This window comes from Xiphophorus hellerii, chromosome 12 (genome assembly GCF_003331165.1).
Source record: "Xiphophorus hellerii strain 12219 chromosome 12, Xiphophorus_hellerii-4.1, whole genome shotgun sequence".
Lineage (NCBI taxonomy): Eukaryota > Metazoa > Chordata > Actinopteri > Cyprinodontiformes > Poeciliidae > Xiphophorus > Xiphophorus hellerii.
In genome coordinates, this window is record NC_045683.1 from 21,579,647 (window position 1) to 21,592,392 (window position 12,746).

Genomic DNA, 12,746 nt, shown 5'->3' on the forward strand with positions numbered 1-12,746 from the left:
GTCTGACAGGTGTGATAATCATACGCGAAGGGAGTCCATACAAAATGCTGTTGAACCCAGCAGAACTCCACACAGTCGAGCAATTCAAACAAACTACGAGTGGTTGCTGCTTTTTATACCACACAGAATAGAAGAAATTGATTGGAACTGGGAGGCTTAGCTTTGGATTTTCTGAAACATTTTTTTTCGTCAACAACTAGAGCTTAAATTTAGATCTTTTTTCCCCCCGTTTTTGTATTTTTTTATGTTTTTATTTGTTTGTCCAAATCCTATTGAGTGGTGCTCCAGGTTTTTCCTTGAGTAAATAGTTGATATTATTGTGAGGTTGGAGAAAGGACTTTTTTTTCTTGTGCACAGGAATGTAGATCCCCCCCCCCACCCCATGAAATCCTAATTGTGCCTCGGAGGGCTGGTAGGGTATCTGTGCTCAGCTCTGCTCAACAGGATTTGTGTCTGTGTATGTTAGAGTATGTCTCTTAGCTTGAATACGGATATAACCCTTTCATCGCACAAGCTGCTGATTTTTCATATTTGCCAATAGGCTGATCCTGTGCATCTTTATGTGGAACACATTGAAAGTTTTTTTTTCTCCTTGAAATATTTGATATTTCTTCAGATTTAATAGAGAGTTGTCTGAAGGATGAGCCATATTTGAAAAATCTATCTCGCCAGACCAAGTTTAGTCGATATTAAGTGATCAGATGGAGAATTTATAACAGGTCAAAGCAGCATCTGTCCTTTCTCCTACTTGAATTATTGCTGTGCATTCATCTATGCAAATCCAGTGTAAGATCCTCTCTGGCTGCAGCCGCATTGCCTCTGGCTTTGATCTGCACGAGTTATCCAGGTTGTTTGACCAAAAAAAGAAAAAATAAAAGAATTGCAACAACATCTATATGGAGATTATTTCTGTAGTCATTAATTGCTACTTGAAAAGGGATTGAGGATTAGCAGTCCTTTACTCTACTGTCACCTGTCTCTCCTCTCTTTAGTTGTTTTTTCCTTATTTCAGTATCCGTGCAAGTTGGCAAAAAAAAAAATTAAAACAGGGTGATTTATTCAAATGAATCATCAACGCTGGAATTGATTCAATATGTGCCACATTCAGATGGGTGCTATATTATTCCCTAGGGGAGAGGCAAAGATGGAGCTGTGGAGCTGTTTTATTTGTGCTGTCTTGATCAGTGTGTCAGGCAGAGACGCTGAGCTTGTTCTCAATGAATGGACGAGCCCTTGAACCATAAACCTGTACCTCCTCTGATAACAGTTTTTGCATTGTGATGTAAGTGCCATTCTCTGTGATGTCCTCTCTGACAGCACTAAATATATCAACATGCACAAAATGATCTGTCAAAGGAATCATTTTATTTCATCGTGTTCTCCAAACTAAGGATTTTTTTTGAGCCGTGTTTGTATGCAATGCACCATACTGTGGATTTTGTTAAGGCTTCAAAGCAAAGCTCTGTATTGTGGATGTGTTTGTTCCTATTGTTCAGACTTATAGTTAAATGACTTTGCTGTGCTTTTGTCATTTATAACAACTATGAGCAATCTTCAAGAGCTTGAGTCTCATAAAGAATCAATTCTAACTGGTTATTCAAGCTGTATAATATCAGGAAAATATTTAGTTGTGATCATATTGCTATAAATAACATTTCATCTGAATGTGAATTGATGTTAAGTTTCCCTTGGATGATTGAGAATCTACAGCAGCCTGAACTTTTTCAGGAAGAAGAAAGCACTTGCCCCCAAACCCTGCGAAATGTCAGTGTTCCTCTTTAGCAAGCTACTTAATCCAAAGTTTCCTGTGAAATGGTGTTTGAGCATTGTGACAGCAGATGGGCTCTTTTTTCTAGAAGAAAATGCTGAAACCCAAAACTTTGACAACAGTCTTGTTTAATTCTCAGATGTAAACCAGGAGATTATTTTCATGGTTGAAAAAACCAAGCGTAATTTTGCAGAAAGGTTTGGGTTACAAACCACAAGGAGGTCTGCCAGCATTTACATCATCATCCCCTCATGACAACAGGACAAAGTGCTGGTTAGGTCCAACCCCAACACTAGAATCAGCTGCTCATGGGATGTGCTGTACCTTCCCTTCTGTCACTTCGTCTTAGAGACACATCTGAACAGCACTGCTTCACTCGGGCCATGGTGGTCCCTGTCAGACAGACGGCTGACTCCCGACTTCTGGGTTTAAAAGTCTGGAGGTTTCTTTGCTGTTGGTTCACACTCAAAAAGTGTTGCTACTAGAAGAATAGCGCACATTAATGATGAGTGAATAACAAATAAAGAGCATCTTGTTATGCTAACACAACATAGCTCACATTTCAAAAGTATACTGTATCCCAGAATTATAATGCTGCTAGATTTGATGGGATCCAGCATCTTTGTGGAATAACAGCTTTATGAGACTTTTGGGTACTTTCTCTTCAACCCAAGCCCTCTAACTGGGAACGATTAACCAATTAAAAGTGGACCTTTGGGTAAATTATAAGTTCCTTTATATTGACCTGCCAATCAGTAAAAGACAGCATCAGGTTAGCCAATCACAAAAGTTCTTTCTTCTCTCCTCACAGATCTACAACTTCAGGAAATAATTTTCTTTTTAGACATAGACAGACATAGACAGTTTATTTTAATTCAATTGTACATTTAAAAACGTACAAATTGAAAGAAATTTTGTTGGAAGGCTCCAATAATACTAAATAAATAAATAAGTAATAGTAAAAGTATTGATGTAAATATATATAATAGAAGAGTAAACTAATGGCAGTTTACTCCTCATGCTGCGTTTAAGACAGCATGAGGGATGAAGCTGTCTTAAACGTCAACAACTTAAACACCGTCTGTGAAGAGTTGCTCCGCACATGCATCTTTTTAACCACATTTAGTTTTCTTATTGGATAAAATCTTTTCCACTCTCATAATTTTGATGTAATGAACAATCAGTGATTAATTTTGATTTGTTTTAATTAAAAGAAAATAAAAAGTTAAAACCATCATGTTTCGTTGTCCAATGCTCAAACTCTGAGGTCGTATATCCTTTAGTGCGATTTCTGCTTTTGGGACGTCTGACGTCTGAAATCACCACATCTTCCTAATCGCTTCTTGAATTACTCAGAGCCCGTGATGACATGGCCCCGATTGTCAGACGGGTGGGCTGGTGACACTGGAACACAGACGGTGCTTGTCTGTTTGAAATATTCTTTTTCGAGCTTCCAAGCCCTGGGCTGTCCTCTCTCCCAGTCTCTCAACACCCAGCTTCGCCCACTGAAATAAGACTTCCATACTGGAAAATCCGGCCGTTCAACTGGCAGTCTGGACTAGGTTCAGCCCACACGACAGGGACCCACCACCATCGCCACCACTTCCCCCCCTTTAATAGGCACAAGAGTTTGCCACCCCATGTAGATGCCTTTTGGTCGGCTTCCATGGATGGCGTCAATAGCATCTTCCTACACAAAAGTGACTGAACGAAGGGCACACAAGAAAATGTGGGAATAATTTACACTTTCTCACTGTACTACCATCAGAAACCATAATTAATCATGATAGAAAAAAGGTGGAAGCCATCTTGGCTGGTGAAACACGCAGTGCCTGTGAACAGCCCTGACACCTTTAACAGCTCCATTGGCCAAATAGGAATGGGTGTCAGAGTGCTTACAACTAAGCTCCCTCCATGGCAGCATGTTTCCCTTCGTCTTCAGAATTGTGTCTGCTTCATGATGCTTTTCTGCGACAGCTCCGCAAAGTGCAACTGTCGCACTCCTTTATCTATTTTATCCGCACAATGTGAAATCATAGACAATCTGTCGAAATAAGACTGAACGGTTTTTTTTTCTGTCTTTCACTCTTCAGTAGCTGCCAAAATAAAATGTGACAAGCACAACTAGATTCGTTTCGCAACACAAGTAATTTTTAATCATTTCCTATGTAAACTTGATGTCTTCAAATGCACATTTGCTGAACCGAGTGGATATTTATTGACTTTGCATTCATCTACTAAAAACCTCTTAGAAACTTGATTCCCAGATATGTTGCAGAAGGAGTGAGAATGTGCTCACACTTGAACTTTTACAGCCGTCTTGGTGGTAAAATAACAGAAAAATAGCAGATTTTTGACTCCTGGTGTGTGACATGGCTGACAGATTAATTATGGATATGAATCCAGAGCTGCAATTTGCCCTGTTTGACTTTGTTGTGTTCTCAGCAGTCAAACTATACGACAAAAATATTTCCCTTTTGCCTCATTTAGCACAGACGGAGGCTCACTTTTCCGGCACCTGGCCACTTGCTACTTCGGTGTACCTGTTAGTGGTAGTTACTGTGTCTGAGCATGTGCATTTTGCAGAAATGCTTTCACGGTAGTGAGTAGGTGTATGTGTGTAAAGCCACCACTAGAAAGTGTTGAAAGCCTCAGCTAGCAAGATCGCATCCAGGGTGACTAATAAGCTTAACATGAGCACGGCTGTGTTCGCAAACATGGTGCGCTGAAAGAAGTCTTCAATGTTGAGAGAAATGCAGAAACGATTCCTCAGGCTGCTACTAATTCCTTCACCCCCCTCAAGCTTCAATCAGACTGTGAACCATCTTTCTGTTAGCAGTGGATTTATTGCAGTTACAAACTACAGATCAGAAGTGCAAGACTTAAAAAACAAAGTTCAGGAGAGACTGCCTTTAACTGTTAAAGTTTATCGAGGAGCTGTGCTTTTTTTTTTGAAGGTTAGGGGCAAAATCGAATTTACTTTGAGTGGGAAAAATCGCAGTTGTACTGCAGGCCATGAAATGTATTCCATTGTCTCATCTTGCCTTCTGTCATGTGTTAATTTGATTAAAATACAGCATATTTGCATATTTCTATGATCAAAAAGAAAACAAGATTATGCTATTATGTAAACTTGTGTTTGTATTCTGCTCTGATTTCTCCTGAACTGCTGCCTCTTCATAGCTCACCTGCTCTTTCTGTTTGGCTACCAAGCAGAAATCTAGTAGCTGCGTGGCCCTAGAATATGCAGTTGTATCCACACGTGACTTTCCTCTGACCATGTGGCTCCTCAAAGTGTGGATTTATAAGCCACTTCACACTCCATCGCTGTGTGGGAGGACGCTGCGTTTAAAAATAGGCAGGTTTGGAGGTAGTGAGCAGCGCACACTACCATCTAAAGCACTTGATGCAAAACACTGAACTACTGGTACACTCTATATATGTCATTATTTTGTGTCTTGTTGATCATCAATGACTAATCAGGGTCTGCAGCTGAGATTGACTGTTGTGAAATGTTTCCATTGCCTTGCAAAAGTTTTCATACCCGTTAAAGTTTGACCAATTTTGTCACGTTACAATCACAAACTTAATTTTTATTTTTGGGGGATTTATTCTGAAAAGTGTGGCATGCATTTATATTAACCACCCTGAGTCAGTTATACTCATATAACTGAATGTGCATATAACTGTATACGCTTATACAGTTATATGCGTATAACTTCATATATGCATATAATTGCCTAATTACAATGCAATTGTTTGGGGGTATGGCTCTACAGTGGTGGACATTTAGGGACTTAAATCTGTCTATTCTTTACAAAGTAGTTCAAGCTCATTCAGATTAGCTAGACATCAATCTTTAGGTTGTGTGACAGATTCAGGTTCAATTTATGTCTGGACATAAATACTGTAGGTCAATCCATTGTAACTAGTAAATTATCATCCATAATCTTATCACACTCTGATGTTCTATTAGAAAACTTGTGGAGTTTACTTTGACATGACAGCCAGCCTAAGTATTGTCCCTAAATAAATATGACACTTTAAATTACGCAGTGGTTGGTCGGTTCATTCTAGGCTTCCTCCAATGCAGTTGAACATCATAAATGAGTTTTATATCACACTGTTCATCACATTGTCTGACAGTTGTATTTTCTTGGCGATACCATGTATTCACTCTGCGTGTTAAAATGTGGAAAACTGAGGTATTATCAATACTGCTTGTACTGAGCAGCAATAAGGTTCCTAAGGTGCTACAGATGAGTTGTGGGGGATGTGCTGTTATTAATGGCAATCAGGACCTTCACACCTGGAAGGTTGGTGACCTCTAGGTGAGTGCCACAGCCTCCCTGGATTCGTCGTCTCGTCTCTATAGTCCTTTACTCTCTTCTCTGGATTCAATTACTGCTACCAGGCTGACCTCTGACCCTCCTTTACCACGTTTAACCTCATCTTCTGACTCTAACAGTGTTAACAGTAGTAAACTTCCTTTGTGAACATCCATTTTTGTTTCACTCTCATTTGTCTCCTGCTTCTAAATCAACACATTTTGTCAGCAATGTCTTGTTGGTTTATTTTGTATCATAGTTGAATGAGAAATTTAAAGTTACTGTAATACAGGTATATCTCAATTAATTAACTAATTAACTAATTTATTTTAGTTATTCAACTGAGTAAGCAAAACTCATTATACACTTTCACTGAGTAATGTACATAAAAGTGTTTTTTCTGTTAATTTAAATGATTTAAATGTAAACGAAGTTCCTTAGAAGGTTTGAAATTACATAAGACCAATAAAAGAGAAACTTACAGAAATGATACTCTACTTAAAGGCATCAATGAATAGGCCAATTTTCTCGCTTAATTTATATATGAGTGCCTATGTGAAAAAAATCTGTTTCAATTTTTTTATTGAATTACTTGCATAAATTAAATTTTCAATTATAGTTAAACTTTCTGAGATCAGACTGTTTTCCTACAAAAACAGAAACTGTTGCTTATATTATCCTTCCTCAGACAAATCTACTTCTTCAGCTTTTGCTTCAAAGCTCCCATTTTTCCGTATTTGCAGATTGATCTTTCACCTCACTCTAAGCTGCAGTCGATGGTTGTTAAGCCATGGCCGTCTCTTAATCACAACACAGATACCTGTTAATTACCAAATGAGTTCAAGTATTTTTGCTACTTAAACAGGGATTTAGGATCAATGCATTGCTTTGCTCTGGTTTCAGCACTGAGAACAGTTGATCATCAAGTTGCACATGGTTTGCTCTGCATACTATGGCTAAAGCAGACACAGGGTAAAGCAATAGGCATATTAATGGACTTCTGCACAGATGACATAGTTTGGTGGTGGGTCTTGGATAAAGCATGAACTTGTAAACTCACAGAGGGGCCTCTTCCTTCTCCCTCCCTCTCACTAACTCACCCTCATCCTTCGTAGTGTCATCAGTTTGCAGATCTTCTCTACAAGAGCAGTGATTAGCCATCTCTCTCATTCTCATCCCCAGCAGAGTTCACACAGAGGTAATCAAGTAGATTTTCATCCTTGGGGGCGCTGGTCTCCCCATGCCTTTGTTCTTTGGTATTTCCTTTTTAGCAAAAGTCCTATCAGTTTGATTATTTTGTCATGGAGTATTGTAAATACATTAGTGAAACATATTTTTTGATAAATTTCTTTCGGTCACATTTAAATTACTTCTTTAAGTGCTCTTAATGAAAGCAAGTCCTTTTTGTTCTTTCTGCCACCAACCAGAGCCAGTGTTAGAGACTCCCAGTCTACTGCAGGGTTGAATTGAGCCGGTGGCGTCTGAGGTGTGGTCTTAGTGGACCGTTTTGCTGTGATCACAGCAGGCAGTGGGAGGTTAATCCCAAGAGAATGGAGGCTCAATCTTCCCCCGCCTCCAGTTTTTACCCAAGGCTCTCACATCCCTGCTGTATAATGGCCCGGCAGAGTTCTGTGATACCTGAACAGATTTCTATTCTGCTTCAGATTCTCTCATTATTATGACATTTAGCCATTTGGGAGCTGACCTCTAGCCTTTCTGTAAACATGTAAATTAAATCTGAGATGTGCAGCAAAGACTTTGGATATTCAGTGTCTTGGAAAAGTCTTCACTCCCATTTGAAATTGTGCACAATTGGTCCATTACAAGCACAGATATTACTATGTTTTATGGAAATTTCATGTGATAGACTAACACAAGGTTATATCTAATTGTAAAGTAAAATGACTGAAGATTTGCAATGTTTGTTTTTTTAAACGTGTCATTCTGAGAAGTGTGGCATTCATTTATATTCTGGCTCTTTTACTCTAATATCCCTAAATAAAATTCAGTGCAGCCATTTGCCTTCAAAAGTCACCTAAATAGTAATTAGAGTACACCTGTGGGTAACTTAGAGCGCAGCTGCTCTATGAAAGCCTTAGAGATTTGTTAGTGAGCATTAGTGAACAAGCAGCATCATGAATTGGACACATTTCTTATTATTGTACATTAGGCCTTAAAATGCTCGTGAGCATTTAAAAATATGAAATCTGATCAAATAAATGAGGGTATCAATATATGGGTATATGCAATTAATGTATGTGTAGCATGTGTGCTTATATGCAACTGTGAGGGAAGGAAATAAATTTATTCTGCTTTGGAAGAAGGCTGTAAGATAACAAAACTTGATAAAAAGGAAGTGGTGTGAATACTTTCTGGATTAACTTCATATATGCATATATTGATCATTTGAAAATAGAGTATAGGACTACTGGTAACTTACCAAAACATGGCTGTCCATCAAAACTGACAAGACAGGCAAGGGAACCACAAGACTGACATTTTTGGAAAAGTCTGAATAAAAGAGCCATTCAGTTTATATTTTGTCACAAATCATGTAGGGTCTACAAAGAACACTGCTTTGTATACAAAATATCATATGTTGAGGAAAAATAGCACTACATATCAGCTTGAAAATACCTTCCCCACTGTGAAGCCTGGTAGTGGTAGCATAGTGCTGTGGGGATGCTTCAGTAAGGACAGAGAAGCTGGTCAGACAGTTGATAGGATGGAATAAATATTGGGTGATCCTGGAAGAAATTAAAAGGTTTAACAATAGCGCTGACGTTCACCTATCAACAATGGTTTTGATAAAAGTATATTTATATGGCAGAATGGCCCAGTCAAAGTCAAAACCTAAACCAGTGTTTTTGCAAAGTGTTAACTCATGGAGACTGAATCCAAAAGCATTTACAATATTTTATTTGGGGGGAAAAAACTATAATTTTCTTCCCACTTGTTTGTGGTTGTGTTCGGACAAAATAAGTTTAAGGGATATGAATACCTTTGCAAGACACTAAGTGTTTGGGTGGAAACTAGAGTTAATCCTAAATACTAGATTTAAATAGCTCCAGCATAGGTTAATTTTACATAATCGTCAAGGTGAAAATCTTAATGAGTAACTTAATGATCCTGAGAGGAGCAAGACACCAAAACAAGCTCCACATTTTAAGGGAAATTGTGTCCCTTCCAGGATGAAGTATTTTGATATACATTTAGTTTGCTCTAGCCCTGAGAAATTATTTCAGATGGCAGAGTATGCATCTGTTTTTCCCTGGAGTCTTTCACACATATCTGTGTGTAATTAATGTGAATTTTGACAGATGGAGGGAAAAAAAAATGTCCGCATAAGAGAGAAGGGTACATGCCACAATGTGTGAAGTGCAAGCTTGATGGGAGCTTCTTGTATTATATTCACTGTCCATGCCAGCTGGACGAGCAGCTAGAGAAATGTTACAGGTAGATTTCAAGCTTTAAATATATGCGGAAATCACAGAAATTCAACGGCCACCATAAATAGGTTGGCGGTTTTTTTTCTCTTGTTACTGTTGGAAAGTAATGTGAAACGCTTTTAATGTACTAAATTTAACTTCATAAAAATCTAAACATATCCTATATCATGTATCTGCATGCAGGGTAATTTTCATGAAATATACAAGAAAGTGCAATTTTGTTCAATAGTAATTGTGACTGGAGGTCATTTTTAAATTAAAAGCTTAATTTGCCTTTAAGGCTGTATGTGCGTGTGCTGTTGTTTGAAACCGTGCTATTTCTGAAAGCATCGGGGTCTGACTTAGATATTAGTATAACTACATTATCACACTTTTTTTTTTCCTGCCTGGTAGCAAACATGTAAAAATGAGGATTACAACTCTGGAGAAGGCAACAGGTCATGGTTGGTAAGCTGCCCGGGGGGGTCACTGATATAGAGTCACTTTTGACAGGCTGTGGAGGAGGCTCTATTGTTACTGGTGTGTCTGGATGTTACCTGCAGGCACTATCGCTGAGACTACAGTATTATCCTATTATTAGGCTTAGTTGTTTACGCATATTACTGCTTGTCAGGTAGGCAGAGAATCCTTCTGAAAATGAGCATCTGCAGAAAAAAATACATGACTTCTTCTTTATCTCATTCAAGTACATCGGCTTAGGATAATTTTCTGAGGCCTGTAAGAATGTCTTCATAGGACAAAACAAACATAAATTTAAGATTTCTGTTTACAGGGAAGCATTTGATCCTTTGAAAATGTTTTACCACACCGCCAACAGTGTTATTTGGCAGTCGGCATTAAAACGTAAGAAAAGCTGCACCTGTTTTTTTATGTGTTTGTGCTGATATCATTATGGTCTTTGCTTCAATTGAAAGTGCATATACTGTAAGAGGGACACTGTGTCGCTGTTTGTAGAGGAAGTGAACAAAATAAAAAAAGCCCATCATATGGTCTGGCAGATTTTGGGCACCAAACCAGGGATGACAAATGTGCTCTTGCAATAATTCAATCTGCTCTCATAATTCTCTAACTTTTAGGGACAGACAGAATGAAGATTTTTTTTTCTTCAGGCAATTAAGCCGCCAAATCATCGTCCAATAACTGTGATCAAGTGTTAGTTAAGATGCTTTTTCTCTCCATTGACAGATTGAGGGGTATAAAGATACTTGGTAAGTGGCAGAAAGTTACTGTGAATATGTTAACGAGACGATTCTGGTGTCGCTTCCAAAACGTTGTCATTTTGTTTATGTCACGGGAAGGATATTAAGTTTAAGTAATGACAGAAGGGACGGCGTTTGTTTGAGAAAAGAATAAGAAAATCAGCTACAGTTGATATTCTGACATATTTCTCACTTTTAAAATAGTTTTTTCATGTTAAGCCAATATTTTAGGCTTGACAGTTACATTTGATAATGAAAGACAACAAAAGAAAAGTCCTAAATCTTACTTTGGGAGCTTGTTGGATGCACTGATCAGATGCACTGATCTTGCTTTTCCTGGCTGATATCGATTCTGAGATTTTTCTCTGAGGCCAATAAACACCTAATGGAGGGAATAAATTTCTGCAGGTTTCTTGACAGAGGTGGCAGTTTTGAAGCGATAGGAAAATGAAGCAATTACGAGATTATTCACATTTGTGCCTCAAAACATTCATCACTAACCTTTCATTATAAAACTCATAAAAATAAATCAAAGTGCCTGCTGTCATAGACTAAAGATGGTGGAATTCCTTCATTTTGATGCATTATTATGAATCAGCACTTCTGCTTTGATTGATTGATTGATTGGTGAATCTCGAACTTATTAAATAAAGTTAATGACACAGGAAGAAACTCAACAACTGAATCACAAAACTGAATCAAAACATATCTGTATTAGGTCTTAAAGTAATAAAAAAGTAAACATTTTGAACAGCATACCTAAGCCATCTACTGGAACCGGTTTTGGAGCCAATGAAAACATGCCTGCCTGTGTTAAAAAAGTAATAATGTGTATATGTTTGACTGTTTACATGTAGAAAAAGACGTACGTCCTGGTGATGGTTGATCCTGATGCTCCCAGACGCTCCCAGCACCCTGCTTACTGGAGGCACTGGTTGCTTGTGAACATAAAGGTACAGTAAGTCTCCCAGTACTTCTGCTCCTTCACCTCATTGGTTTTGCCGATGGTGATACAGGCAGCGCTTTTTATTGGATTAGAAAGTCATACAGTATCACTGAAATTTACAAAGTTGTGTTTGGTTGCTTTTTTTCTCAAGTGTGCATTTTCATAATCTCATGGTCTCATTTGGCACATCTCATGTTTACATCTGCATCAGGGCCGATCGTAAAGCCGAAAAATTATGAATGGTTTTTTAAGCCGAACTTGGTTACAAAAAAAACGGTGCCAAGTTTGAAAATGTTAATTTTTCATATCATGTATCTTGTGCAATAAATGTCTGTGACAAAAGTGTGGGAGTAAGTCTTTCTAAATGGCTGTGAAAGTTTGCAAGGCCCTGTCAGCAGCAATTTCCCTCTGCTGCGCAGTGCCTGGGACGTGTCAATGCGAGCGTGTGAGACTGAGATTGGGGAGAGCAGCATGCGAGGCGCACACTTTTCCTCCCATAGTGCTCCAGTCCCTCAGCTCCCCCTTCAGTGGAGAGATCTTGGCAGAGTGTCCTCCCTTCATCTGTTCCCCCAGGCAGAGCAGCTCCCCCAATGATCCACACTTCTCCATATTTTACACCCCCGAAATGGGCACGGCTCCGATCCCCTTATTTCTCTTCGTATTTCACTCCTTTTTATCCATTCGCTTGTGTGTTTTCGCATTCTTGCATTCTAACGCCAAATGCATGTTGAGTTGTTGATTGCCTCAAATATTTTGAGGTTTGCAGACATTTTTTATAATCCCTTGGGAACTGGGAGATCAACCCAGTAGATTAGAAACTAGGGGTCTGAAAAGCAAGATATCAAAGATGCTTCAGAGATGTATCGCTGCTCCCTTTAAATTTTTTTAAAAAGACTTGGTTTTTAAACTGAGTGAGTGCCACATCAATTCAAAGATCCAAAAGTGTTGAATTTGCGAAGAGCTCACAACAGGTTTAAATTTTGCGTTTTTGATTTGTAAAATTGCTCTTAGGAAATTATTTCTGCAGCCATGCTGGCATGCGCATTAAAGATCCAG

The 12,746-nt window shown here is 38.6% G+C and overlaps 1 protein-coding gene across 2 annotated transcripts in view; it reads left to right on the top strand.

Moving 5' to 3' along the window:
• Positions 1-12,746, top strand: part of pebp4 (phosphatidylethanolamine binding protein 4) — a 62,400-nt gene that overhangs the window by 11,816 nt on the left and 37,838 nt on the right. Inside the window, exon 4 of one of the 2 annotated variants that reach the window (XM_032578374.1) lies at positions 11,602-11,697. The exons of the other annotated variant lie outside the window; for it this stretch is intronic. Coding sequence (XP_032434265.1) covers positions 11,602-11,697 — 96 coding nt within the window. The remainder of the gene's footprint in view (positions 1-11,601; positions 11,698-12,746) is intronic. 2 annotated transcript variants of the gene reach the window in all.